Below are 26,610 nucleotides of genomic sequence, written 5' to 3'. Positions count from 1 at the left end.
ACTAAGGTTTTCAAGAATTACTGTTCAAGTGTTGACTGTGGATGACGAATGTAGTAGAACTGTGATGACCTATATGGAGGTAGAAAACTACCAAATTAACTACATAAAACTTATCTGACAAAAGACGAATGAAGTTCATTATCACTATTTTGTGTTATCGTGAGTACCACTATGTGGTGACAACCATCATGCTTAATATGAGTAACATATTTATATAACAAATTGTTATGATGTTCAAAAAATGTTACGAGTATGCAATTTAACAGATTCTTTTTAATTCATGCTTTACATATAGCCATGATGCTTAACGATATCCAAAAGAAAACAAAAAAAAATCATTGAAGAGATTGCACCTAGACTAGATTGCCTCTCGGATGACCTTGTACATGTGTTGCTCTTAAGAAACGTAATCTATGCATCATAACTAAAGGAAAGTTATACATGTGTTTTAATATCAATTAAAATTGGTTGATTACATACTTAAACTAGTAAATCACAATCTATGAATAATCCGGACTCTTTTTAACATAGACACATGACACATCAACAAGTAGTGTGCAACATATTCTAGAGGATGGTCATCTTAGGTAGTATTCATTCAAATGATTTTGGATCAAAAAGTAATTGAAATCCCACGTTTATTGGTTCGGTTCACTCCTTGATTAGTCAAGTTTCATATTAACATAATTTTCATCGAAATTCTCTTTAGCATTATTCGAAAAACCAAATATACTGTAATACTAGCAAGAAAAACAATAGTTTTGACATATCTTGCTTCATAACCGAATATCTCATTACAAAATAATCCATTTTTCACGTTTAGATAATCAAACGAACCCTCACAGAATTTTCTACACAATGCAAAAAACAAAAACGAATTTCATCGAGTATATCACGAGTTATGGTCAAATGAATCGAGTCTAAAAGCACAACAAATATGACCAAAGCATCTAATCCACATCCACTAACTTACTCATCCCACCATCTACACTCCTTCTTTCTCTGCCGTCGATAAAATTTGATCCAACGATTAATATTCAAACCTGAGAAAAGAGTAGCGATCCGCGTAGTCATTGTTTTAACCAATCAGAAGCCAGATATGAATTGCCGTCTAATACACATCTAACTATATAAATCGGACGTTTCCAATGATCCTCTTCACAATCCTCATAATCACTTTCGAAATTACATTTACGCTTTCTTGCAATCAAATTTTCCGATCTTAAGTTCAGAAGACGATGTCAGAGGTGGAAATAGAGAACGCTGCTACGATCGAAGGAAACACCGCTGCGGATGCGCCGGTGACGGATGCGGCCGTTGAGAAGAAGCCTGCAGCGAAAGGACGAAAGACGAAGAATGTTAAGGAAGTGAAGGAGAAGAAGACTGTTGCTGCCGCTCCGAAGAAGAGAACTGTTTCATCTCATCCTACTTACGAAGAGGTAAAAATGAGATTCGATTTCGTTTATTCGTGTTTCTTATTAAGCCGGATTCTGATTTTGGAATTTAGAAATTGATTTTTGTGTTCTTTGTTGATGCGATTTCAGATGATTAAGGATGCGATTGTTACGTTGAAAGAGAGAACTGGATCTAGCCAATACGCGATTCAGAAGTTCATCGAGGAGAAGCGTAAGGAGCTTCCTCCAACATTCAGAAAGCTGTTGCTTCTCAATCTGAAGAGACTCGTTGCTTCTGGGAAGCTTGTGAAGGTCAAAGCCTCGTTTAAACTCCCATCGGCGTCGGCTAAAGCATCATCCCCTAAGGCGGCAGCGGAGAAATCTGCTCCTGCGAAGAAGAAACCGGCGACTGTGGCGGTTACCAAGGCGAAGAGAAAGGTCGCTGCGGCTTCCAAGGCTAAGAAAACAATCGCCGTTAAACCTAAGACTGCTGCTGCTAAGAAAGTGACCGCGAAGGCTAAGGCTAAGCCCGTTCCTCGTGCCACTGCTGCTGCAACTAAGAGGAAAGCTGTTGATGCGAAGCCCAAGGCTAAGGCTAGACCAGCCAAGGCAGCCAAAACGGCCAAGGTTACATCTCCGGCTAAGAAAGCTGTTGCTGCCACGAAGAAAGTTGCTACGGTGGCCACAAAGAAGAAGACTCCGGTTAAGAAGGTTGTGAAGCCAAAGACGGTTAAGTCTCCAGCAAAGAGGGCTTCTTCTAGGGTTAAGAAGTGAAGTTAGGGTTTGTAGGTAGAAGAATGGTTAACGATAGTTTAGACTTGTATAATTCAATCATCTTTATGCGACTTTGTTTGCTTTTCTTCTTTCAGTGTTCTTGTTATTCACAGTTCCTTTGGACTACCCCTTAAATCATATATAGATTTCATCAATGAAGCAAACTCGAGTTTCTTTGCAGCTAATTTGTGTCAGGCTAGTGCTGTTCTTGTTGAGTTATAGTAAACATGGATGTTATTATACAATCAACAAACTTTTACAACATTGAAGTTATACAATGAACAAGTTTCTGTTCTTCCTTGTCAACTCTGCCCTTGTTTTCTATGTTTACCATTTTCAGCTTTTGGTGTTGTTGATGAGATGTTGTTTAGATCTTTTTTCAACTTTCTGAATGGAATATTTGAGTTCCTGTTGAATGCTAAACCTTGAAGGTGAAAGAACAATGTCTTTCCAGATTGAACCTGCTTCACAAGCAGGGTTGGGTTGTCTATAGAGCTCGTAAATGGAGCCTGCGTTCTCGTTTAACCCTCCTACTCGCTTCAAACAATCTATCTCTTCTGTATCTACTAGCAATGTCTTTTCCTTTTCTTTCCAACCTATCAGCTGTTTCACAATCACACTTCACCTATTAGTATTTTTCTTATCTACTATTATCTATGCACCATTGATAAGATGTTCTTGTTAACTCTTAGTGCAGGAGAACTATAACTAGCCTAGGGGTGAGTTGGGGCTTTCTAAGTTGGTCTAGGATCTTGGCTTAGGCATTGGTCGAGAGTTTGAAATTTCTCTTGTTCAAATCGGTTAAGTTCTTTGTTGCATTGAGTTAAAGTATAAGTTTATCGGTTCCAATTTCAAAACTAACCTTTGGAGAGCCTTCCAGCGCGTTAGTGCAGTAGAGCCTAGCATTGTCGACAAGGCTGCAATATGTAGGAAATGCTTCCGCAAACCGTTTGTGAGATCTCAGCTGTGATCTCACCCTAACTGCTCTTCTGCACATGATAGCTCTCCTACAATCTCAGCCAAAAACACTCTTTTAAGTTAATAAGAGACAAACTTGAAAGATAGATTGAAAGATAAGATGGTGCTTTGTACTCACCTAATGCCTCTTATAACTGCTAAATACGCATCGCACACAACTCCAACTAGTTCTATTCTATACGGTTTTCTCCTACGACCATCCTCTTGAATCTGTTGCCTTTCACCAATTCGTTCCCAATAGTTCTCTGTTATAACTCCATCATCACCAACCTTGTATCCAGCTCCCATTCTGTAATGGTGTCGGTGTACGTTCCTCGCCATTGTTATTGTCTGCACCACAAAAGGTACCCAAGAGAGTGTCCCATCCATTATCACATCCCTTCCTTCGTTCAGAGCCGTCACTAGCAGGGATGAAGCTGCATCTGTTGATGACTGATGAACCTATATATTCTCACAAAACAATTTCAAACCTCAGAATCAACATTTTCATGACTCCGACAGGTTCTTGAAGATGTTTGTGGATGGCTTACCAATTCAGCTGTCTGGATCATATCGACATGGCCACGAGAGCTTAAGGCTCTGTAAATGACATCAGACTCTTTGAAAGCATCAGCTTCAATCACCACAGAGTCTGCTCCTGCCCAGAATGCTCTGCTTCCATAGTGAAAACCATTTGGTTAGCTTCTTTGCTTCAGCTACATAGATATATACGTTTCTCTATATGTATAGTAGAAGTGATAATTATATAATGAGATCTTTATTTACTCTTTGAGTATGTCCTTAAGCACAGTGCTTTTCCCTGCACCCATCCCACCACCCATAAGGAGTAGCACTGGACTTCTGTCTTTGTGAGCCACTGGTGCCATAACTTCTGTGCACTGCGAGTCATCCACAGACGCGAGCCCCATTGCTCTCATTTCCTCTACCAAAGTGTTGAACACTCTTGCCACTTTTAAGTTCTTAGTCACCCTCTTAATCCTCAGCTCCCTAGATACATATACACACAAAATCAATTATTCGTCAATCACTAAAACAGAACACACGGCTTTCTAATACAAAATAAATCCTGTTTCTGTTTCTTTTGTTCATTACCTTGTAGCTGCCATCACAATTTGTTTCAGCTTCCTCTTTGGCTCAGCATCAGCGCTCAGTACCTGAGATTCATATATTATGACATTGAGTGCTTTGGTCTACAATGTGTTGTAATAAGAGAAAGGTTTTTTTCTTTTCACACAAACCTGAGTAATCATGAGATCGGCGTGGCTCCAGTGAAACGCAAAGTAGCTGAGAATGCATCTTTCAAACTCCTCAACAAGCTTAATGAAGAGGGTATCAGCATCAGGTTCTTCAGAGAAAAAGCTGTAAATGTCTTCTTCACAACATTCAGATTTACTTATGTATTCTGCTGCTAACTTGCAGAGATTTGGACACTCTCTTCTGTCCTTGAATCCCATTTGCCTTGCTACGTTTCATGTCCCAAATCAGGAAAAAAAGCGTTAACTTTTGGTACAAGGCATTCCTTGCTCATGGAGGATAATGTGTTTATATATTTTACCGACGTAATGAGAGAATCTCTCGAGTTTCTCATGGCCTTTGTGTTTGTGAGATGATTTGAGACGAGGGATGATTTTGGTGTCACGTAGCCTCCGCAGACGGTAATGCACTGCGGCTGCTATCATTAAACCTATCGATGACACCACCAATATCTGAGAGTATGTCGAAGTTCTGTTGCCTGAATATTCTGTCAAAAACAACAACACAATCAGGAATAAGATTTTTTTCTTCTTCTTCAAAACCTGTAATATCAAAAACTTCACCTCTCTGCATGACGATGGATTGATTAGTGAATGGTGTGTGTTTTGTTGAAACTCAGATTGTTCTTCGTCGCCATTGTTGTTGTTTCTTGAGTCTTCATTGTGTTTTCATTTTCCGTAATCTGTGGCGAAGATTAAGGAATCTGATTTCTTTACCACCATCCAATTTGGTACTAAAAATAGCTGAGGAGATCAATTGGTCTTGGAAAACTCTATTTATAGGCAGAGATCCCCTCAAATATTCAACAAAACTGTATGCAAAACCAAGTACCATATTTTAGGTGTCCAAAATCAAGTAAAAGATTATCAGATTCGACCCAATGATTTTTTCCGTAGTTCATTGAGAAATTGGTCAAATAAAAATTGATCAAGTTCATGTCGAAAAAGATGTAAAAGGAAGTAGCATGTTACATTAACCTAAAACCATAGTAAATTATAATTTCTAACTACTGAGAGCAAATCCTCTACCAAAAAATATCCTAAAAACCTAAGAAACCCCACAAATAGTACAACTGTTACATTACATAGGAGCAGTGCAAGTTGTTCTGAAATGGCCTGTCTGATTACACCGACCACAATGAACCACACGCCTCACACGGTCACGATCCTCTGCCCTTACTCTCCTCTTCCTCGGAGCACCTTTCATAGCCTTTGGTGTTTTTATTACATTTTCACTGTCTCTCTCTGAATCATTTTCTTTCCACTGAACTTTGTCTGATATTGGCTCTAGAGTTTCTGCATAAGCTCTTCTGTAATTCTCCACTGTGAAACAACTCTCTGTGTATCTATAAACGTCCTCTTCGCAAGACAAGAGAGCTCCAACGGCGTGGCTACAGGGCAAACCATAAACCTGCCACCGGCCGCATAAACAAGAACAGTTTTCGATATTTACAACGACGTTTCCTTCACAAGTCATGACTTCAAATTCTGCTTCGTTTGCTCTGTAAACTCGGTGAGCACGAGATTGTTCTATAGCAGCAAGCATTTGTTTCTCAGCAGAAGGAACAAGCACATTAGACCAATGCAAGCTTGTTTCACGGCGTTCTTTCAACATATTTATCAAATGGCGGTGGATACACTCCATCGTTTGGATTATAGGAAGACCTGAGGTATCTTCAACCCAATTGCTGAGTGACTCGGTAATAACATTTGCAGTTAATTGTCCAAACCTTGTTCCTTCAAAGTATGATGATGCCCATCGAGCAGGAGACTTGTTTTGGATCCATAACGAAGCTTCCGGGGATATCTGCTCGATCTTGTTGATTTTTGATTTGAACTCGAGAACTGTGAGACAATGCGCAGCCTCCCAAAAAAGGTCTACAAGAACAGAGCTTTGGAATTCTCTTTGGAATCGTTCTGTGAGATAATGGAGACAAAAGCCATGAAATGCTGCTGGGAAATTAGCCTCTACCCCATCAACAACGGGTCTCTCTCCGCTGGACAATATGGTAAGCTTTGGCATATTCTCATCTAGAATCTTACGAAGCTCGGAGAGAAACCGATGCCAGTTGTCATCGTTCTCTTCGTTAACAATAGCGAATGCCAAAGGAAACACAGCTCCATCTCCATCAAATCCAGTGGCAAGCAGCAACGTCCCTGGATATTTGCTCTTTAAAACTGTACTGTCCAGTGCAATAAGAGGCCGGCAAGCATTTAAAAAACCAGAGATTGATGCTTGGAAAGAAATAAACAAGTGTTGAAAGCACCCATCAATGGGATTCACATGAACCACAGCGACGCTCCCAGGATTAGACCTTCTGATTTCATCACAGTATTGGGGAAGAAGGCGATATTCTTCTTCAAATGACCCACGAAGAGTAGACCCGCGAAGAGTAGCCATTATGCGCTCTTTCCCCCTCCATGCCTGCTTGTAGGACAGTGAAATACCATGAACTCGATAAATCTCCTCTAGTATCTCCTTTGGTTTGAAATGAGGATTTTCTTTCAGCTTTTCAGCAACAACATCAGCAACCCACTGGACTGAAGCTTGCTGATGACCAAGATGCGAAATCCCACCACAAGTATGACTCCCGTGAATAGTCCTTATCGTAAAAGTTGGAGCATTAGAAACTTTGGCGCAGTGAATCCTCCATGGGCAACCCTTGCTGTTGCACTTTGCTGTGAAGCGAGTCTTGTCAGATTTAATCGTTCGCATCTCAAAACGCAGAGAAATTGCTGCATTTTTAATCGCTCTCCTACAAGCATAGGCATCAGAAAATTCCATACCAACGACCATTTCATGGTCAGTACCAGCACCGGACATGGACCAGCATTGAGAGCTAGGAGAAGGCATGACTGATTTCTGAGAAAACTCGGTGCTTTGACTCATCTCCAACTCTAATTTATCATCGGTATCTTGAGACTCTACCTTATGGATAGCGCCCGTGGCTTCAATAACAGTTGATTTATCAATCTCAGAGTCATCATTATCAGGAAAGGAGCGATAGCCGTCATTTTGGTTAACATCTAAACATGCCACTTCTTTCGTTTCATCGATCCCTCTGTGGTCCTGGAGGTTGTTCCAGAGCTCATTTCCGTTACAGGAGGCACCAATCTGGAGGTTGATATCGAGAAGTTGTTCGAAGGCGGAATTGTAGTCATGACCAACGAAGAGTTCATAGTTGTGTCGACTACCCGTGAAATGATCTTGTCTAAACGAGATATCACGGTTCTCAGACTTCACAAGCTCGTCGTTTGCCATTCTAATAACTAAAAGAAAACACTGCAGAATCTAATCAGATTATTACAGAAGATCCTGAAACTCACTTCTTGCTGTGTCCTTTAGAAAATTACCTGTCAACATAAAAGACAATGCATGGAGGAGACAAAACATCATCAAAAACAAACCCAATTCGAAAATTTACCAACTTGATCATGCAAGCACATTCAGCAGAATACAAACAAGCCCAAAATCCAATGCTTTCGAATATAAGAAACAGAGAACAGAAGCAAATTGCAGAAAAGCAAACAAACAAAAAAAAAGGAGGATTTTGAAACTTACAATAGAAAAATTTGAGAAGACTCTAAATCCATTGAAACTCAATTAAAGAAACGAGTACACAATTAAAGGGAATCGCACATTGAAAGAGAAGGAATTTGGCGGGTAAGAAATTGAGTGTAGGGTTTAACTGTTTCAAGGAGAAAAATATTATTCTCGACAAAGGAGAAGAAGAGGCGACAGGATTGATATCATCAGGTTAAAAAGGTAACTCTGTAACCTTGTTAGGTGTTTTAAGGGTATGTTGGTCATTTCATATCCGTCGCTTAAGTTGGAAATAGCATCTCATTGGTATAAACGCCTAAGATTTATTTACTTTATTCGAGGTCACATTGGCCCAATCCATGATTTACTAATTAGTGTTAATGACTTCAACGCGTCTACGATGACGTAATTTTGTTTTTGTAGATTTTGATACGTTCTACATTATTAATGGTGATTGGCGAAATTAACACAAAACTCCTCGGATTGAAGTAAATCTTCAAGTTTGGTACTAACATAACTTCCACAAAATCCCGACCAAACTATCGCATCTTAACGACTTTAACAATATGAAGACAAACAGAAAATAGTGCCAAACTTCTCTTTATGTGAACTATTTATCACTAATGTTGTAAGATCACCTTCTCTTTCATATCTCCCAAAGAAAAAAATATTGCCAACCAATCATTTACCTGAAATTTCTTCATCCACTAATAAGATTCAGCTGAAACAAAAAATCTCCATCATTACCCGATGTTATCTTCTGGTTTACAAGTCTCTATGCAAATCCTTGAGAGCCATCAAAGGTCTCCAAAATCACGCCGCCAAAGAAAATATGTGTGTCAGGCGAGTTTGTTTCAAAGATTCAAGATGAAGCCTTCACACAACACCTCCCAAGTTCAAGTTCTGCAAGCAATTCAGAAACCACTTTTTCCATTGAGATTGTTTCTATCAGCTGCTTGTTGCTCCTCCCATCCTTTATCATCCCTTTTGAAAGAAGATTGATTCTAGATGACTCTGAATTTTCAGCCAGGAGTTGTTCGAAAAACTTCTCTTCATCATTGAGTTTCGAGGCCTTCATCAGATCCACCACCTGATGCCTTTTTGCAACATTTCTACCTGCTCCACAGCCCATTGCAGTTGCTGCTCCAACCGCATTTGCAATTGTTAAGGTATTAACAAGCGGCATGTTGCGTATATAACCTAATGCAATTGCAGCCACAAAACTGTCTCCACATCCAACAGTGTCAACCACTTCCACCTGATGATGATCATGTTTTCGTAAAGAAAATTAGATCACTACACAAACTTACTTACTCTATGATACATACATAATAATTCAATTTTCAACACCTTGATGTGAATGCCGAAAATGAACGATATTTATGATCTGTAAGCAGGTACCTTAAACGCAGGTGCCACTGAGACACTAGATTTCGTCACTAGAATTGAACCCTTTGGGCCCATCTTTACAATCACCCATTTCGTTCCCTTTCCGTTCCTCAGAATTTCTTGTCCTGCTTTAACAGGGTTCCTGATGCCAGTTAGAGCCTCCACCTAAGTAATTCATTAAAGAGGTCAACAATAATTTGACACAGTAGAGAAATTTTCAGCATTAGCGAGAGATGCACAATGTACCTCCTCAGATGTTAGAAGAAGAACATCACTCATTCTTAAGAAATGAGCAAGTGCTCTACGCTCATCAGGAGTTCCCTTGGACAGACTCTTTCCCCGTGGTCCAGGATCGAAGAAGATAGCTGTCCCAACTTTGGCAGCGTAATCTATCGTTGACATAATAAAACTAGGGCTGAAATCGTCAAAGTCATAACCATTGCAGAAAAGAACTTTTGACTGTCTGATTGCCATCTTTACTTCATCAGATAGGTCAGTGATCCAACTGAAAGCAGGTTCCTCCTTGAAATCAGCTCGACTAAAAAAAGAGAAACAACTAGAGAGAATAAGTTCCTATAGTAGTAAACAAGAATATTACCCATCAGAAATTTGTTTCACAAATAGACAAAAGAATTAGGAATAAAATGGGACAGAAATTCCCTGAGTCAACAAATTCAAAGAACTAGGCATTGGAGGCAAGTATGACAATATCACCCACTAGCGTTTGTCTCAATATTAGAAACAAGATCTCTAAACAAGAAAGCCATATCTTTCTAGACATATAGCATTAAGAACACTATCAGCAAGAAAAATATTCCGATAGAAAATCTGGTATCTACACTTTTTTGTTTCCAAAAAAGTTCTATCAAATGAAAAGTTATATTTCTAGGTCCCCATCACCATCCCCATCACAGTTCATGAATGAGATGATGCATTCACTATATACCCTTAGCAACCGTTTCCCCACATAAACCAGCTCTACCATCCATAGATATTATCAAGTTTTGGCGTGGCAAAAAGCAGTACCTGCAAAACCCATGCCTCTGCAAAGGATCCACAAGAACCCAGCAAATGAGAGTTTCACAGAATGAGCTGGTATCTTTTTCATTTGTTCCTCCATTCAATGCAACCGTACCTATTCCTTCCTCATGAAGCACATCAAGAAGAAACTCACCATAGATTTCATCCCCAACGTGACCAATAGCAACACAATGAAGCCCCAATCTAGCAGCTGCTATAGCCATGTTACAGTTGCCACCTGCTTCCCAGTATTTCTATAAGCAAAACAGGGAACATATACTTCACTATTAACATCAACAGACTCAACAATACTTTAACCTTAATTCAACTGAAACGAGAAAACAAAGATTCAATTTTCTCATCAAAGAGATTGAGCTAAGAAGTTCTTTCGATCAATCCGAACTAAGGCAGAACAAATTATACATACAATGTTCGAAATTATCACCATTGAAACACTAAGAAGCAGTTAAAGTCAAGATTTAGAACCCAAACCTTATCTGGGGGAGACATAGAGAGTTCGTCCATGAGGGCCTTGCGTTCTCCACGAGAAGGAGGGGGCAATTCGTGAACACTGAGAACAATGTCGACGCAGAGATTACCCAAGGTTGAGACATCTATAGGTTTCTCGACCACCGCGACATCTCCAGTTTCCCCGAAAGAACAGATGGAGGAGGAGCCATCGGCGTATATAACCGGAGATACATCAGCGGCGCTGCTCCGGCAGCGGAGGCAAACAGAGCTGGTCACATGAGGGACTCTAGCGAATGGCGGGAGGAGAGGATTAGGGCTTTGGGTGGAGAAATTGGAGAGGGATAACGCATAGTGAGGAGAGAAGGAGTGAAATTTTAGGGAAAAAGCGTGGTGATACATTCAGAAAAACCCAGGAAAAAAGAATGAAGAAGAAAGAGAGTTGATTTTGAATCTGCTTCGTCGTTCTCTCTCAGCTTCTCCTTCGTCTTCAATCTTCTTGAAATGAGATACTTTATTGTTCTTCACCATTTGAGGAAGAAGAAGGAAGGCTTTCTTGTTCTGTGGTAAACTAAACCGGAGTGAAATTGGAATATGAAATTATACCGAACCGGGTTTGATGTGGTTATTTAAACCGCCTTGAAATTAAAACGGGAGGTTTTATAAGAAAGGGTTTTTCATCTTTACCTGATTTATACTTGTCGACGGCGGACACCAACAGCTTTCTTCATCGTTTAGAGCTCACTTCAAGCCATGGCCGCCGACGAACTGATGCCGTCTCACAGGTCACACAGGACTCCCAAATCAGGTCCTACCGCGAGGAAGAAATCTGAACTAGATAAGAAGAAGCGTGGAATCTCCGTTGACAAGCAGAAAAACCTTAAGGTGGGTTACTCCTACTTGTCCTCTCTTTGTCAATGTCTTTTAAGAGTTTCTTCGTTGATTGGGGTGTTTATAGGAACAATCGATTTTACTTGGTTCTGCAGGCGTTTGGTGTTAAATCGGTTGTTCATGCGAAGAAAGCAAAACATCACGCTGCGGAGAAGGAGCAAAAGCGGCTTCATCTTCCGAAAATTGATCGTAATTATGGCGAAGCTCCTCCTTTCGTCGTCGTGGTTCAAGGCCCCCCAGGAGTACTGTCTTTGAGACTGATGTTGCATTTTCACTCTCGGTTTTGCTTATTTTCTCACAAGTTTTGATTGTTCCTGTAGGTTGGAAAGTCTCTCGTGATTAAATCTCTTGTGAAGGAATTTACAAAACAGAATGTACCCGAGGTTCGAGGACCTATTACCATTGTACAAGGTTCTGTGCTGTATTTGTTTATTGCTTCTTCTTCTTTTCTTTTTTTGTGTATGCATCTATCTTGAATTTTAGGGTTGGAATTTACTCCTGCTCTCATTTTGGCTGGTCATGGATTTAGGTAAACAGAGAAGGTTTCAATTTGTGGAGTGCCCGAATGATATCAATGCGATGGTGGATTGTGCAAAGGTTGCTGATCTAGCCCTACTTGTTGTAGACGGGAGTTATGGTTTTGAGATGGTGAGACACTATTTTTCTGTAGCTTTCTCCTCTTTCCATAATGATCTAGATTGTGAAGAATCTTTCTTATGTATACAAGATCACTGTTGGGCCTTTTTTGTGATCTACATTTTTTTGTGATAAACAACTAAGGTTTGACACGTGAACTGTCTTTTAATCTGTTTCACCCTCAGGAAACCTTTGAATTCCTCAATATTATGCAAGTGCATGGATTTCCTAGAGTTATGGGTGTTCTCACTCACCTTGATAAGTTCAATGATGTTAAGAAGCTGAGAAAAACAAAACATCATCTCAAGCATCGGTTTTGGACTGAAATATATCATGGAGCTAAATTGTTTTATTTATCTGGTCTCATTCATGGGAAGTAAGTATCTGAATTGGTGCATCACCAACATGAATGACATGTGCAAGGAGCGTCTGAGGTTCACCTTTGATTTATCTTTTATTGGTAGGTATACGCCGCGTGAAGTTCACAACCTCGCCCGCTTTGTAATTGTTATCAAGCCTCAGCCATTGACATGGCGAACAGCACATCCTTATGTGTTGGTTGATCGCCTTGAAGATGTTACCCCTCCGGAGAAAGTTCAGATGGATAAGAAATGCGATAGAAATATCACTGTGTTTGGTTACCTACGTGGTTGTAACTTCAAAAAAAGGATGAAGGTATGTCATCACTGTCCTTAGATACTGGTTCATCTGAACCTTTTTCTATGGCCTGAATCCTTGACCTATTTGTTTGCTTAGCAGTATGTGGCGCAAAATACTCAATATTTTGGGAAAAGACCAATTTTTAAATTGAGCCTAGAGATGAGCTGATTTGATGTCAATTTGATGTTATATATACAGTCTTCCTTACTGGTATTCGTCCATAGATTCTTAGCGATTCACATATATTTAGAACTACCTAAAGTAACCCGTTGTATTCACACGTAGCTAGTTCTCTCATCGAGTGAAGTTCTAAGAGGAGGAGCATAAATTTGTATACCTTCTGTGTTGTACTGAAATTTTCTTTGCTTCTTTATCTAGTGGAATGATTTTGTGTGCAAAATGGTATCTTAGCTGTTACAGTTTACCTTTCTTTCATGTTTAACATGCATCTGATATAATTTCTTATGATTATCAGGTTCATATTGCTGGAGTTGGTGACTTCATTGTAGCTGGGGTGACTGCTTTAACTGATCCTTGTCCTTTACCTTCAGCTGGCAAGAAAAAAGGGCTGAGGGACAGGGATAAGCTTTTCTATGCTCCTATGTCCGGGATTGGAGATCTTGTGTATGACAAAGATGCTGTTTACATCAACATAAATAGTCACCAAGTTCAGTACTCTAAAACTGACGATGGAAAGGGAGAACCTACTAATAAAGGTTATTTTATGGTGTTTTATTGTCATATGCTTGGTCTGTATGTAACTGCAGTAGTCTCTTTTGAGTGTCTTGCTCATTTCATGTTTAAAGAATTTCTACATATTTTAAATTTGGTTTACATCATTCTCCATGATAGAAACCCAATAGTTTTTGCTCACTTTTTGTAGCTCTAGCATCTCTGATTGTGACATTTTTTCTTTTGGCAGGAAAGGGCAGAGATGTTGGTGAAGATTTGGTAAAGTCGTTGCAGAACACAAAGTATTCTGTTGATGAGAAACTAGATAAGACATTCATTAACTTTTTTGGCAAAAAGACTAGTGCCAGTTCAGAAACAAAACTTAAGGCTGAAGATGCGTATCACTCTTTGCCGGAAGGTTCTGACAGTGAGTCTCAATCTGGCGATGATGAGGAGGATATAGTAGGTAATGAAAGTGAAATGAAGCAGGAAACTGAGATTCATGGTGGAAGGTTGAGGAGGAAAGCTATCTTCAAGACGGTAATTTCCTTACTGGATCTGATTTTCGTAATGCTTCTATTTACATTGCAGTCACATCTTCAGTTGGATAATACTAGTGACTATGAGTTCAAGAGTTAGTGAATGTGAATTTGCTTTTTTCATTAGTTTGTATTCTTCTTGCTTCATTCACCACTACTGTCAGACAATTTGGAAAGAAATGGTGAAACAGTGTAAGTAGGTTAAGTCATTGCAGTTCTAGTGGGATCACTGTAGTGAAAAAGTTTTTGGGAAGCGGTATGAGTATCTATCTGATGTTGACTCATTATATCTTCACAATTAAGTGGTTGTCTCCATGTCTGGCTGTGTGTGACGCAGGACTTGAATGAAGATGATTTTGAGGAAGCAGACGATCTTGAATTGGATTCATATGACCCAGATACATATGATTTTGAGGAAGCAGACGATGCTGAATCAGACGATAATGAAGTTGAAGATGGTGGAGATGACTCTGCTTCCGATTCAGCCGATGGTGAACCAGGGGATTATCAGATAGATGGTATGTTAATTCTATGTTTGAATATACTTTCGTATAGATAATGTCATGAGAGTTATGGGACATCTATGAGAAGGTTTTAGATTTTCTTCTGAAAGTACATTGTCCTTTCTCTTTTGAGTTTTTGTTCATTTCTAAACATTTTTACCTTACATGGTCTGTCAGATAAGGACTCTGGTAACATATCACAATGGAAAGCACCCTTGAAGGAGATAGCCAGAAAGAAGAACCCCAACTTGATGCAAATTGTGTATGGAGCATCATCATTAGCTACTCCCTTGATAAATGAGAACCATGACATTAGTGATGATGACGAAAGTGATGATGAAGACTTCTTTAAGCCAAAAGGAGAACAACACAAGGTTTGTCATCTCAAGTTTGACAAAATTTGGTGATCCTTTTAATCTCTTGGAAAGGAATATTAATCGTTATTTTTTCATATAAATCCAGAATTTAGGTGGTGGATTGGATGTGGGATATGTCAACTCAGAGGATTGTTCTAAATTTGTGAATTATGGATACCTAAAGAATTGGAAAGAGAAAGAAGTATGTGAGAGCATTCGTGATCGATTTACCACTGGTGATTGGTCAAAAGCTGCTCTGAGAGACAAAAATTTAGGTACTGGCGGTGAGGGAGAAGATGATGAACTTTATGGTGATTTTGAGGATCTAGAGACGGGAGAGAAGCACAAAAGCCATGAGAACTTGGAATCGGGTGCAAATGAAAATGAAGATGAAGATGCAGAAGTCGTTGAGCGTAGGCTAAAGAAGCTGGCTCGTCGAGCAAAATTTGATGCAGAATATCCTTTTTACCCGAATGACATCATTTAACTTATGTAAGCACGATATCATTTGCTGTCTTTCATCTCTGTTTTAGGCCAATAAGTTGTCTACTGCTGTCTGTGTTTATTATTCTCTGAAACAACTCACATGAAAATATGGTGAAGAATTATAGCTTAGTTTATCAAATGGGTCACTAAGTTCTAAGTTCATATATCGCTCTGGTCAGGGAGTTTCATGGTTGCTGTTTAGATATTCTTCCTCTGCATGTCTTATATGTCATATTTGGTTTTATGCTACTGTTTCTATTTGCATTTTGGCAAGTTGCTTTTGGTTCAACCTTAACTTCGTTGTACAAGCAATAAATCCGAGTTAGAGGAGGATGACAATGATAAAGGTGATGGGAACAATCCTCGTAGTCAAGCCGATGAACCAGGATACGCTGATAAAGTAAGTAGATTTTGCTGCAGGCAGCTAAGATATATATCCACTGTTTTAAAACTCACTATTTGCTTTGCAGTTGAAGGAAGCGCAGGAAATTACAAAACAGAGGAATGAGTTAGAATACAATGATCTTGACGAGGAAACTCGAATTGAGTTAGCAGGATTCCGGACTGGAACATACTTGAGGCTGGAGATTCACAATGTTCCTTATGAGATGGTTGAATTCTTTGATCCTTGTCATCCAATTCTAGTTGGAGGTATTGGTTTCGGCGAGGACAATGTTGGATATATGCAGGTAAGCTACAAAGATTTTCTTTTCTTCTGGCCCAAATGAAGGTCCAAATGGGCACACTGCTCTTTTCAGCTTAAAAGATGAAATATCTTTTTCTTATTTAAAGGTAATTGAAAGATGATATTTTATTTGATAGATGCTTATCGTATCACATGTATCTTTCTACTTAGGCCCGGTTGAAGAAACATAGGTGGCATAAGAAAGTACTAAAGACAAGAGATCCTATTATTGTGTCTATTGGATGGAGACGCTATCAGACTATTCCTGTATTTGCCATTGAAGATCGCAATGGCAGGCATCGAATGCTCAAGTATACTCCAGAACACATGCACTGCCTTGCTTCGTTCTGGGGTCCTCTTGTCCCACCCAACACTGGCTTTGTCGCTTTCCAGAACCTGTCAAACAATCAGGTATGTGATTGCACTCTGCTGCTTGAGATTTTGATCCCAAGTTAACTTAGAGTGTGTTTGAACTTTTGTGATAGAGAATCGATCTTCTGTAATTCAAAGTGCGTCTTCATGAAATGGGTAGTGTGAGTTTAGGACTGACCAATAGTGAATAATCGTATGGATACTTAGTGTGTTTTGAATGAGAAAAGTTAGAAGATGCTTTCTTCCTCCTGGTCGATGTCACAACCTAAAATGACAGTTATGCTTTCATATTGTTGGAGCAGGATTTAGCACACATATCAGTCCATTCTGCTCCATTGTTTATTGTTACGATATCATGCAACTGTTCAAAATTATTTCTATTAGTTAGAAACCCCTAATGGCCCACATATCATGTAAGGGGAATTTATCGGTTGTTTCTTTGGTTAGATCTGTTGTATTCTTCTCCTGCTGAGTAGCTCTCCTGGTGTGTGCTTCAGGCAGGATTTAGGATAACAGCGACTTCTGTAGTTCTGGAGTTTAATCACCAGGCCCGTATTGTAAAGAAAATCAAGCTGGTTGGGACTCCGTGCAAGATCAAGAAAAAGACTGCATTTATCAAAGACATGTTCACTTCTGACCTTGAAATAGCTCGATTTGAAGGTTCATCTGTTCGGACAGTTAGTGGCATTAGAGGACAAGTAAAAAAGGTATGCTTTTGATCTCCTTGTAATTCCTAGTTTTTCCACATATGTTGGCTCTCCGGTTTTCTAATAAGCTTTCTTTTGTCAGGCTGGAAAAAACATGCTTGATAACAAGGCTGAAGAAGGGATTGCGAGGTGTACCTTTGAAGATCAAATCCATATGAGCGACATGGTATTCTTAAGGGCTTGGACTACAGTGGAAGTTCCACAATTTTACAATCCTCTAACGACAGCCTTGCAACCCCGCGATAAGACCTGGAATGGGATGAAAACTTTTGGCGAACTCCGTAGAGAGCTGAATATTCCTATTCCAGTGAATAAGGATTCACTCTACAAGGTAAAGCCATAAAGTGCGGTAGCATTGATATATATTTGAAGGTCTAAACCTAAAGTTTATGTGGGGAACTAAAGAGCGGCTATCTCGCTAATTTCTCTCTCTTTTGTGTAACATTTTGCAGGCAATCGAAAGAAAGCAAAAGAAGTTCAATCCACTACAGATTCCAAAGCGTCTAGAAAAAGATTTACCGTTTATGTCGAAACCCAAAAATATACCAAAGCGGAAAAGACCATCACTAGAGGATAAAAGAGCAGTTATAATGGAACCGAAAGAAAGAAAAGAGCATACTATCATCCAGCAATTCCAGCTGCTTCAACATCACACGGTAATGTTTTAAAAACTAATAGCATCATACTATCATGCAGCATAAAATCTTTGATTGATCTTGTCTGACTTGATGGAGAAAAAAAAAACATGCAGATGAAGAAGAAAAAGGCAACGGATCAGAAGAAGAGGAAAGAGTATGAAGCAGAGAAAGCTAAGAATGAGGAAATAAATAAGAAACGTAGGAGAGAAGAGAGACGGGACAGATATCGTGAGGAAGATAAACAGAAAAAGAAGACGAGAAGAAGCCTTGATTAATTTATTAATACCTTATTTCAACTTTTGTGTAATACTAAAAGTTTTGTTTTCATCTCTATTGTTCTTCTGTGTTGTTTTTTACTTTAAAACTTATGAATTTATCAATCACATTTCTCGAATGATCACTTTCTACCCCAAATTTTTGAAATACTGAAACTTTTCTTGGTTACTCTAATTATCACTACGTTTTGTGCAAGCAAAAATAGATTAGACTGTTAGGATTTGCTAATGAATGTTAAAAGAAAAATGTAATTAAACAGAACTGGTAAAAAGCTGACAAAACTGGAATGGGTGGGAACATCGTCTTCCCCTTCCCCTTCTTCATCTTCTTCGTATAAACCCTAAACCCTAAATTCTCTCTATCGGTTAGCTATGAACAAAACAGTCGTAAGATGTCTTCTTTCTCGTTCACACCATCCTTTGATTCATTTCTCCACCAATTTATCTCTTCTCCACAGAGTTTTCACCTGTAGCCGTTATCTCACTGCTAGGTTTATGTCCACTCCTCCGCCGGATGACATGTTTGGTTTCGACGATCCTTTCTCCCCCAGTGATTCGCGGGAAGTTGTGGATTTGACTAAAGAGTACTCCTTTTTGCACGATTCTCTTGTCGACTATGGAAACGTTAATGTTCATCAAGTAGTGCCCATTATTACTCAATCCTCTATTGACGCTAGAGCCATTGCAGATGCTGTTTCTGGTGTCGACGATGTGTTTGGGAGAAAATCCCAGAAGTTTCTTAGGCAATTTAGAGAGAAATTGAGTGAGAGTTTAGTGATTGAGGTGTTGCGTTTGATAGCAAGACCATCTGCTGTTATCAGTTTCTTCGTTTGGGCAGGTAGGCAGATAGGTTATAAGCATACTGCACCTGTGTATAACGCTTTGGTTGACCTTATTGTACGTGATGATGACGAAAAAGTTCCCGAAGAATTCCTGCAACAGATTAGAGATGATGATAAGGAAGTGTTTGGCGAATTTCTCAATGTGTTGGTAAGGAAACATTGCAGGAATGGGTCATTTAGTATTGCGCTTGAGGAGTTAGGGAGGCTCAAGGATTTTAGGTTCAGACCTTCAAGATCGACTTATAATTGTTTGATTCAGGCATTTCTCAAGGCTGATCGTTTGGACTCTGCATCTTTGATTCATAGGGAAATGTCTCTTGCAAATCTTAGGATGGATGGGTTTACACTTAGATGCTTTGCTTATTCTCTCTGTAAAGTAGGAAAGTGGAGGGAAGCTCTAACATTGGTGGAAACGGAAAATTTTGTGCCTGATACTGTGTTTTATACAAAATTGATATCTGGTCTGTGTGAAGCTTCGCTTTTTGAAGAGGCTATGGATTTCCTGAATAGGATGCGTGCTACTTCCTGCCTTCCAAATGTTGTTACATATTCAACTTTGCTGTGTGGATGCTTGAACAAAAAACAGCTGGGTAGGTGTAAAAGGGTGCTTAATATGATGATGATGGAAGGTTGTTATCCAAGTCCCAAGATTTTTAATTCTCTTGTACATGCTTATTGCACATCAGGAGATCATTCATATGCATACAAATTGCTCAAAAAAATGGTTAAATGTGGTCACATGCCAGGATATGTTGTCTACAATATATTGATTGGGAGTATTTGTGGTGACAAAGACTCCCTTAATTGTGATCTGTTGGACTTAGCTGAGAAAGCTTATAGTGAAATGCTTGCTGCAGGGGTTGTTCTGAATAAGATTAATGTCAGTAGCTTCACACGGTGTCTTTGTAGTGCTGGGAAATATGAAAAGGCATTTAGTGTTATCCGTGAAATGATTGGTCAGGGATTTATACCAGATACCAGTACCTATTCCAAAGTCCTTAATTATTTATGTAATGCTTCGAAAATGGAGTTGGCGTTTTTGTTATTTGAAGAAATGAAAAGGGGTGGCCTTGTTGCTGATGTCTACACGTATACTATTATGGTAGATAGTTTCTGTAAAGCTGGTCTAATTGAACAGGCTCGTAAGTGGTTCAATGAAATGAGAGAGGTTGGTTGTACACCTAACGTCGTCACATATACCGCTCTTATCCATGCTTATCTTAAGGCTAAGAAGGTCAGCTATGCAAATGAGCTGTTTGAAACGATGCTGTCTGAAGGGTGTCTCCCTAATATTGTTACATATTCTGCCTTAATTGATGGCCATTGCAAAGCTGGACAAGTGGAGAAAGCCTGCCAGATTTTTGAAAGAATGTGTGGCAGCAAAGATGTCCCAGATGTAGATATGTACTTCAAGCAGTATGATGACAACAGCGAGAGGCCAAATGTAGTTACATATGGAGCTTTACTGGATGGTTTCTGCAAGTCGCATAGGGTCGAAGAAGCTCGTAAGTTGTTGGATGCTATGTCTATGGAAGGTTGTGAACCGAATCAGATTGTATATGATGCTCTCATTGATGGACTCTGTAAGGTTGGGAAACTAGACGAAGCACAAGAAGTGAAAACTGAGATGTCTGAGCATGGATTCCCTGCAACCTTATATACTTACAGTTCTCTAATTGATCGTTATTTCAAAGTCAAGCGCCAAGATTTAGCCTCAAAAGTATTATCTAAGATGCTTGAGAATTCCTGTGCGCCCAATGTGGTTATATACACTGAGATGATTGATGGCTTATGCAAGGTTGGTAAAACTGATGAAGCTTATAAGCTTATGCAAATGATGGAAGAAAAAGGGTGTCAGCCCAATGTTGTGACATATACAGCGATGATTGATGGATTTGGAATGATTGGTAAAATAGAAACATGCCTTGAGCTCTTAGAGCGAATGGGTTCCAAAGGTGTTGCTCCAAATTATGTTACTTACAGGGTCTTGATAGATCATTGTTGCAAAAATGGTGCACTGGATGTGGCCCACAATCTTCTCGAAGAAATGAAACAGACACATTGGCCTACACACACAGCAGGATATCGCAAAGTCATTGAAGGATTCAATAAAGAGTTCATAGAGTCTCTAGGGCTTCTCGATGAGATAGGCCAGGATGATACTGCCCCTTTTCTTTCTGTATATAGGCTTTTGATTGATAATCTTATTAAAGCTCAAAGACTGGAAATGGCTCTTAGGCTTCTTGAAGAGGTTGCAACATTTTCAGCCACGTTGGTTGACTACAGTAGCACATATAACTCACTGATTGAAAGCCTTTGCCTTGCTAATAAAGTGGAAACGGCTTTTCAGTTGTTCTCAGAAATGACAAAGAAAGGTGTCATTCCGGAGATGCAATCATTCTGTAGTCTAATCAAGGGACTTTTCCGAAACAGCAAGATCAGTGAAGCACTATTGCTTCTAGATTTCATATCTCATATGGTTTGTCCTCTCTGACTCTTTCTTCTAAGTTTGAAAACTGCAGTAGTCGTTAATGTTTGTCAAGCTTTATTTCTTTGCGATGTTCACTTGAATCTATGTGTATTTGACTAGAGCTAATTATCTAGTGGAAGAAAAGGCATTTACCGTGGTAGTTTATATTGTTTATTTGTTCTCTCCATCATTGTGAGCAGTGATAATGCAGATTGGTACTTTTTCTGGTATTCATTACTTAATTGTCTCAATTTTGCAGGAAATTCAGTGGATAGAAGAAAAGAAAACATCTGATGGGACTTAGGCATATTGGTTTATGATGTCTAGTTCTGATATTCTCAGCTAGTTGGTGCATCTGATGTTGAGCATCCTAGTCAAACCCTGAAAATTCGAAGGTTGGAAGCTATGGATAATGCATGAGGCGTGTAGGATTTTTGGACCAAAATTCTTTGTAAGTTCATTGGTTTTAGATCACATAGTCAGAAATCATGTCTTTTCCGGTTTTTCCTATGAATATGTTTATGTATGCAGGTTCTGCTTTGTACATGATGTGTAAAATTATACTTGTAATGACTCTCAACAGAGTTGAATGGCCTCCTTTGAACACTCTATGCATCAGATATGCAGAGCTCAGCTTCTCTCTCAGATCACAGTATTTGCTTCTTCTGGGGTGACTCAGTTTCCCACTCTTTAGTAGTCCAAACATTTTTAGATGCTGTGTTTTCTGTTTATAAGAACCTTTACTTCACTGGTCAATTCTCAGCTAATATATGAAAGATAAATTCATACTTGTTTTGTAATCGATACATGATATGTTCTTTACTGTTGCACCTTTCCATATTGATGATGATGTTAGGGATGTTGTATCTTGAAAAGAACGTATTTGCATAGATGAGTAGTAGTATGCAATCGATGCATGCTTTGTATTGAAAGTTTATTACTCTATTGCTAATCCAGGCATAACGTGTTACAGTTCCTGCGGAATGAGCTTGGATGAACACGGACACACAGGAAAGGGACCAAGAAGATCTCAAAGCATTAACAAAGTATCTCTGTCCGAAGACACAAGGTAAGGCACTCATCGTTTTGTTGGATTTTTACCTGAGAAGACAGTCCATATAGATGTAGGTGGTTACATGACGATAGTTTTGCAGGTAAAATATGGTGACAAAACCATCAAAAGCTTTTGTGCAAAATGGAGGAGTTCTATCTAACGAGAAGCTGGGTTTTTTTGCTTGAAACAGTTTGGTTGCTATCACACTTAGCATGACAACACACTACCTAATGAATGAAGAAGGCCCAATAAGGTGTCAGATATGATATGCATAAAGCCAGTGTTTGTGTATAATACGGGACAAGGGCCCTTTACTGTACATATAGATTTATTTTGGTTTACCCTACAGTCTACAGATCAATGTATACTTTATTTTGTTTTTTGTTATTAAATAAGATGAGAGATCTTCCCCTCTGTTAATATGTCTGGCTTGTTTTGGATTTTATGTTAATGCACTGGCTTTCTGACATTGGAACACTATCTATTATGGAAGATCATTTTAAAGGATTAATCTATCTATGTATGTATGTCGTTTAGGGAAAGAAAACAATATTGGCAAAAGATAACAATAGCTAAAACTTGTAAAGAAATTCAACTTTTCCTTTTTTCATTAGTATAGAAAATCCCAACTTGGTAAAAGAAGACTTGAGAGTCAAATGTTGTTACTATAAAACAAATATGACCACCATTGACCGGAAAACGAGAAGATTTTTTCGTAATTCGTTGTTAATTTCTCTCGTTGGTCAGATATATTTCGATATCTATTATTATTATTTGGTGATTTTTTCATATCTGGAAATTGAGTAAGTAACGATTTTTTTTTTTAAAAAAAAAAAAGAGAGAGAGAGAGATTAGGAAACAAGAAAGCAGAAAGAGAGGAGTGATTAGAGAGAGAGAGAGATCAATAACCAAAGAAGAAGGAAGGGAAGGGGATTAGATTACAAAAACGCCAAAGCTGTTAACTTTTTCTTTTTGGCCATTTCCTATTTCTCCCTTCGTCTCCATCAAGCAACCCTCTCTCTCTCTCTCTCTCTATCATCATCATCGCAGAGGAGACGATCTTACGCGACGAATCCTTGAGAGATTGAGAGGGACAAGCGAGTTTTGTAGGTGTCTCAGACCGGTTATTTTTTTCTCTTTTCTTCTTTTTATCTGAATGATTTTGGATTTCGTAGACAATTGTGTGGTCTCTAGATTCATGCTTTCTAGGCCTTTTTAACGCATCTTTGCTTTCTTAGATTTCATGTTTTACAATTCGATTTCGTTTCTGATTTTCTTTTCATCTGGGTTTTGTTTCTGATTTGTAAATGTTCATTCTTTTGTGGATTGTGATCCTTGAGTATTGTTTTCTTCTGGCCGTATTTGCTGGCAATATGAGGTTGTCGTCCCTTTTTTTGCTTTTTGGTTTTTGCATGTATTATTATCCATCTTCTGCCCATAAACAATGTTCTCAATGTAGTTGGATCTTGTCTTTTTTTTTCTGAGAATTTTGATTTTATGAAACTTGTAATTACATTTTTTTTTTCTCAATCAAATTGCTATCAAGATGTAATTACATTGCTGAAACTGTGTATAGTAGAAGACATGTTTTTGGCTCACACATCTGGTCCTATCTCTTTTGCATCTAAATTCAGTTACTTGATCTATTTCAGGACCCAAGGATTGTTGACGGTCTATATTGAACAAGTAAACAAGGATGCGTAAGTGGATCTGTTGTACATGTCAAATAGAAGACTCAAATGAAGAGCAACAACTGAAAAGTTCACAGCAGCAATCTGATGGTATGTTATCTAGATGCCACCTAGTACCTCAAGTATTCTAATTATCACGTACTAGTGGCTTCCATTCCCACCTTTGTATAACAGTTATCATATCTTCCAACTGAGGGGAATAAGTTGACATGTTGTCAACACTTTAAACATCTTATGACTTCGTGTTGTGTATCTTAAAAATTGATTTTCTGTTTATGCTTATTGTGTTGAGTATCTTCATGTATGCAGCAAATCATAAGAATTCAAAACCAGCACCTGTTGCAAAACATGAGGTTAAGAAGGAAGCTCTTCCCATCGAGGTCCCTCCCTTGTCTTTGGATGAGGTCAAGGAAAAGACTGAAAATTTTGGATCCAAGGCACTGATTGGTGAAGGGTCTTATGGGAGAGTATATTATGCGACACTAAATGATGGTGTGGCGGTTGCTCTGAAGAAACTTGATGTCGCACCTGAAGCTGAAACAGATACCGAATTCTTGAGTCAGGTTATTAATCTGCATTTTGTTAATGAAGCTTGTGTTTACATCCTCTTTCAACTTGTCATATTAGTTGTTTGCTCTTCCTTAGGTTTCCATGGTCTCTAGGCTGAAGCATGAAAATCTCATTCAATTGCTTGGTTTTTGTGTTGATGGAAACCTCCGCGTCCTTGCATATGAGTTTGCAACAATGGGATCGTTGCATGACATCTTGCATGGTAAGATTAGCTTTTTGGACTTTAAGATTCTCTGCTCAGTTCTCTAACTAAATAAACCCCCTGTTTTGACCAAAAGTATTCATATCGGTGCCAAACGATAATTTGTCCATGTAAGGTTGCTTATTGTGCGATTACAGGTAGGAAGGGAGTTCAAGGAGCACAACCAGGTCCAACACTTGACTGGATAACGAGGGTGAAGATAGCGGTTGAGGCAGCTAGGGGTTTGGAATACCTCCATGAGAAGTCTCAGCCTCCTGTAATCCATAGGGACATAAGATCTAGCAATGTCCTTCTTTTTGAAGACTACAAAGCAAAGATTGCTGATTTCAATCTCTCGAATCAAGCACCTGATAATGCTGCCCGTCTTCACTCAACAAGAGTCTTGGGGACTTTTGGTTATCATGCTCCAGAGTAATGTTTCTTAAGCCCTTATTGTTTTGTATTCGTATGAATGTCTAATAAACAGCTAAAATGTTAATCCGCCCTCTTATGCAGATATGCAATGACTGGACAGTTAACTCAGAAGAGTGATGTGTACAGCTTTGGTGTTGTACTTCTAGAACTTCTTACAGGGAGGAAACCGGTGGATCATACCATGCCTAGAGGTCAACAGAGTCTTGTAACCTGGGTGAGTATACATACGTTCTGGACTATAATGTTTCGTATTAATTGTCCCCTTGGCTTTACAATTTCATTTTATTGGCTGTGCTCAGGCGACACCAAGACTCAGTGAAGATAAAGTGAAACAGTGCATTGATCCAAAGCTAAAAGCCGATTACCCTCCAAAAGCAGTTGCTAAGGTACCTCGATACATACAATAGTTTCATATTCATGTCTATTAAATTTCCGTTTTCGATATATTCGTGTCTTTGAGATTGACAGAATATGTTATGTTGGCAATATAATGCAGCTAGCAGCGGTGGCAGCATTGTGTGTGCAATACGAAGCTGAGTTTAGACCAAATATGAGCATAGTTGTGAAGGCGCTACAGCCTCTCCTGAAACCTCCAGCAGCAGCTCCAGCACCAGAATCTTGAAACTTTTAAATCTTTTTTTTCGCTGCAACTATCAGAAAGAATCTACATAGTACCATTTGCCATAAATGATAATGAGGTTGGTTTTGAGAGTGATAACTACTATTATTAAAAGATGATATTATGTTTCATTTGATGATTTGATTTTGCACACAAATTTTGTTGTGCTAGAAAGAGAGAGAGATAATTGATGGCAAAGTTTATTGTTGCCGTTTGCTGAGTGGGAGAGAAAGGAACTCTGATTTTATTTATATGATCCCTCTTATTCCTATTTCTCTCTACCTTTTGGATTAATAACCTCAAAAATTCGAATAACTTGATCATTGAATATTTGCGTTAGTCGTGTATGATAATTACAATGTTTTAGTTTTCTTAACAAATCGTTACCTTCTTCTTCTTTTTGTCGTCTCTTATTTATGAAAAAAAAAAAAAAAAAAAAAAAAGAAACAAGCAGCATAACAAAGCTAAAAGGCCCAACTGAAAAGTAAATAAACAAAGGCCCAACCAA

The 26,610-nt window shown here is 38.9% G+C and overlaps 7 protein-coding genes and 3 long non-coding RNA genes across 34 annotated transcripts; 4 read left to right on the top strand and 6 right to left on the bottom strand.

Annotated features, from left to right (window-relative positions):
* The first annotated feature begins 1,087 nt into the window (after positions 1-1,087).
* AT1G06760 (winged-helix DNA-binding transcription factor family protein) lies at positions 1,088-2,351 on the top strand. Its single transcript, NM_100553.3, has 2 exons — positions 1,088-1,439; positions 1,545-2,351. The coding sequence occupies exons 1-2, from the start codon at positions 1,239-1,241 to the stop codon at positions 2,166-2,168; spliced, it is 825 nt and encodes a 274-aa protein (NP_172161.1). The 5' UTR covers positions 1,088-1,238; the 3' UTR covers positions 2,169-2,351.
* Positions 1,857-2,340, bottom strand: AT1G04503. Its single transcript, NR_138728.1, has one exon. It is a non-coding gene; the product is annotated as an other RNA (long non-coding RNA).
* Positions 2,350-5,876, bottom strand: AT1G06750 (P-loop containing nucleoside triphosphate hydrolases superfamily protein; the record flags this gene model as incomplete). 3 transcript variants are annotated; one of them, NM_100552.4, is made up of 10 exons in its annotated part: positions 5,485-5,876; positions 4,964-5,082; positions 4,702-4,887; positions 4,385-4,608; positions 4,239-4,300; positions 3,912-4,133; positions 3,677-3,797; positions 3,265-3,587; positions 3,031-3,175; positions 2,387-2,771 (listed from the first exon to the last, which is right to left on the bottom strand). In NM_100552.4, the coding sequence occupies exons 2-10, from the start codon at positions 4,971-4,973 to the stop codon at positions 2,505-2,507; spliced, it is 1,560 nt and encodes a 519-aa protein (NP_172160.4). In that variant the 5' UTR covers positions 4,974-5,082; positions 5,485-5,876. The 3 variants fall into 3 exon arrangements, with proteins under 3 accessions (NP_001184924.1, NP_172160.4, NP_001321412.1); NM_001197995.1 differs by lacking the exon at positions 5,485-5,876 and having other exon boundaries at positions 2,350-2,771; positions 4,943-5,154; NM_001331666.1 differs by lacking the exon at positions 5,485-5,876 and having other exon boundaries at positions 2,505-2,771; positions 4,964-5,151.
* MUG3 (MuDR family transposase) lies at positions 5,481-8,118 on the bottom strand (the record flags this gene model as incomplete). Its single annotated transcript, NM_001331665.1, has 2 exons — positions 7,962-8,118; positions 5,481-7,753 (listed from the first exon to the last, which is right to left on the bottom strand). Exon 2 carries the CDS (start codon positions 7,659-7,661, stop codon positions 5,481-5,483), a length of 2,181 nt encoding a protein of 726 aa, NP_001323055.1. The 5' UTR covers positions 7,662-7,753; positions 7,962-8,118.
* Positions 8,119-8,399: 281 nt separating this feature from the next.
* AT1G06730 (pfkB-like carbohydrate kinase family protein) lies at positions 8,400-11,346 on the bottom strand. The gene is made up of 5 exons (NM_100550.3): positions 10,845-11,346; positions 10,359-10,606; positions 9,579-9,870; positions 9,345-9,497; positions 8,400-9,201 (listed from the first exon to the last, which is right to left on the bottom strand). The coding sequence occupies exons 1-5, from the start codon at positions 11,220-11,222 to the stop codon at positions 8,806-8,808; spliced, it is 1,467 nt and encodes a 488-aa protein (NP_172158.1). The 5' UTR covers positions 11,223-11,346; the 3' UTR covers positions 8,400-8,805.
* A 25-nt stretch (positions 11,347-11,371) lies between these two features.
* Positions 11,372-18,411, top strand: AT1G06720 (P-loop containing nucleoside triphosphate hydrolases superfamily protein). 3 transcript variants are annotated; one of them, NM_001331663.1, is made up of 18 exons: positions 11,372-11,705; positions 11,807-11,953; positions 12,032-12,122; positions 12,241-12,359; positions 12,533-12,723; positions 12,812-13,022; positions 13,483-13,723; positions 13,930-14,219; positions 14,556-14,736; positions 14,899-15,095; positions 15,184-15,533; positions 15,870-15,963; positions 16,034-16,252; positions 16,420-16,659; positions 17,118-17,327; positions 17,410-17,658; positions 17,780-17,983; positions 18,079-18,411. In NM_001331663.1, exons 1-18 carry the CDS (start codon positions 11,574-11,576, stop codon positions 18,238-18,240), a joined length of 3,528 nt encoding a protein of 1,175 aa, NP_001322900.1. In that variant the 5' UTR covers positions 11,372-11,573; the 3' UTR covers positions 18,241-18,411. The 3 variants fall into 3 exon arrangements, with proteins under 3 accessions (NP_001322900.1, NP_001322899.1, NP_172157.1); NM_100549.2 differs by having other exon boundaries at positions 11,532-11,705; positions 15,184-15,490; positions 15,911-15,963; NM_001331664.1 differs by lacking the exons at positions 17,118-17,327; positions 17,410-17,658; positions 17,780-17,983; positions 18,079-18,411 and adding an exon at positions 16,923-17,089 and having other exon boundaries at positions 11,482-11,705.
* A 14-nt stretch (positions 18,412-18,425) lies between these two features.
* On the top strand, positions 18,426-23,110 carry AT1G06710 (Tetratricopeptide repeat (TPR)-like superfamily protein; the record flags this gene model as incomplete). Of its 19 annotated transcripts, none has more annotated exons than NM_001331662.1 (4): positions 18,426-21,561; positions 21,812-22,003; positions 22,526-22,621; positions 22,707-23,110. In NM_001331662.1, 2 exons carry the CDS (start codon positions 18,613-18,615, stop codon positions 21,854-21,856), a joined length of 2,994 nt encoding a protein of 997 aa, NP_001321189.1. In that variant the 3' UTR covers positions 21,857-22,003; positions 22,526-22,621; positions 22,707-23,110. The 19 variants fall into 19 exon arrangements, with proteins under 19 accessions (NP_001321189.1, NP_001321185.1, NP_001321182.1 ...); NM_001331658.1 differs by having other exon boundaries at positions 22,136-22,621; NM_001331659.1 differs by having other exon boundaries at positions 22,084-22,621; positions 22,797-23,110.
* AT1G04497 lies at positions 21,685-21,992 on the bottom strand. Its single transcript, NR_138727.1, has one exon. It is a non-coding gene; the product is annotated as an other RNA (long non-coding RNA).
* On the bottom strand, positions 22,551-22,864 carry AT1G04493. The gene has a single exon (NR_138726.1). It is a non-coding gene; the product is annotated as an other RNA (long non-coding RNA).
* A 196-nt stretch (positions 23,111-23,306) lies between the features above and the next one.
* AT1G06700 (Protein kinase superfamily protein) lies at positions 23,307-26,485 on the top strand. 3 transcript variants are annotated; one of them, NM_001035904.2, is made up of 8 exons: positions 23,307-23,729; positions 24,259-24,387; positions 24,607-24,860; positions 24,943-25,069; positions 25,207-25,480; positions 25,565-25,697; positions 25,783-25,869; positions 25,980-26,485. In NM_001035904.2, exons 2-8 carry the CDS (start codon positions 24,303-24,305, stop codon positions 26,103-26,105), a joined length of 1,086 nt encoding a protein of 361 aa, NP_001030981.1. In that variant the 5' UTR covers positions 23,307-23,729; positions 24,259-24,302; the 3' UTR covers positions 26,106-26,485. The 3 variants fall into 3 exon arrangements, with proteins under 3 accessions (NP_001030981.1, NP_001322793.1, NP_172155.1); NM_001331644.1 differs by having other exon boundaries at positions 23,307-23,984; positions 25,980-26,428; NM_100547.3 differs by having other exon boundaries at positions 23,308-23,712; positions 25,980-26,455.
* The last annotated feature ends 125 nt before the right edge of the window (positions 26,486-26,610 follow it).

The sequence above is a fragment of the Arabidopsis thaliana genome, assembly GCF_000001735.4.
Source record: "Arabidopsis thaliana chromosome 1 sequence".
NCBI lineage: Eukaryota > Viridiplantae > Streptophyta > Magnoliopsida > Brassicales > Brassicaceae > Arabidopsis > Arabidopsis thaliana.
This window is presented reverse-complemented; position numbering and strand designations above follow the sequence as displayed.

Bases quoted from the DNA above. Each gene is read 5' to 3' on its own strand.
- AT1G06700 (NM_001035904.2), top strand. From the start codon at position 24,303: ATGCGTAAGTGGATCTGTTGTACATGTCAAATAGAAGACTCAAATGAA. The intron at 24,861-24,942 runs GTTATTAATCTG...GCTCTTCCTTAG, and splicing joins ATACCGAATTCTTGAGTCAG to GTTTCCATGGTCTCTAGGCT. The intron at 25,070-25,206 runs GTAAGATTAGCT...GTGCGATTACAG, and splicing joins GTTGCATGACATCTTGCATG to GTAGGAAGGGAGTTCAAGGA.
- AT1G06760 (NM_100553.3), top strand. From the start codon at position 1,239: ATGTCAGAGGTGGAAATAGAGAACGCTGCTACGATCGAAGGAAACACC. The intron at 1,440-1,544 runs GTAAAAATGAGA...ATGCGATTTCAG, and splicing joins CTCATCCTACTTACGAAGAG to ATGATTAAGGATGCGATTGT.
- AT1G06730 (NM_100550.3), bottom strand. From the start codon at position 11,222: ATGTATCACCACGCTTTTTCCCTAAAATTTCACTCCTTCTCTCCTCAC. The intron at 10,607-10,844 runs GTTTGGGTTCTA...TTTTGCTTATAG, and splicing joins CTATGTCTCCCCCAGATAAG to AAATACTGGGAAGCAGGTGG. The intron at 9,202-9,344 runs GTACCTGCTTAC...GATCATCATCAG, and splicing joins CAGTGGCACCTGCGTTTAAG to GTGGAAGTGGTTGACACTGT.
- AT1G06720 (NM_001331663.1), top strand. From the start codon at position 11,574: ATGGCCGCCGACGAACTGATGCCGTCTCACAGGTCACACAGGACTCCC. The intron at 12,360-12,532 runs GTGAGACACTAT...TTTCACCCTCAG, and splicing joins GGAGTTATGGTTTTGAGATG to GAAACCTTTGAATTCCTCAA. The intron at 15,964-16,033 runs GTAAGTAGATTT...TTTGCTTTGCAG, and splicing joins AACCAGGATACGCTGATAAA to TTGAAGGAAGCGCAGGAAAT.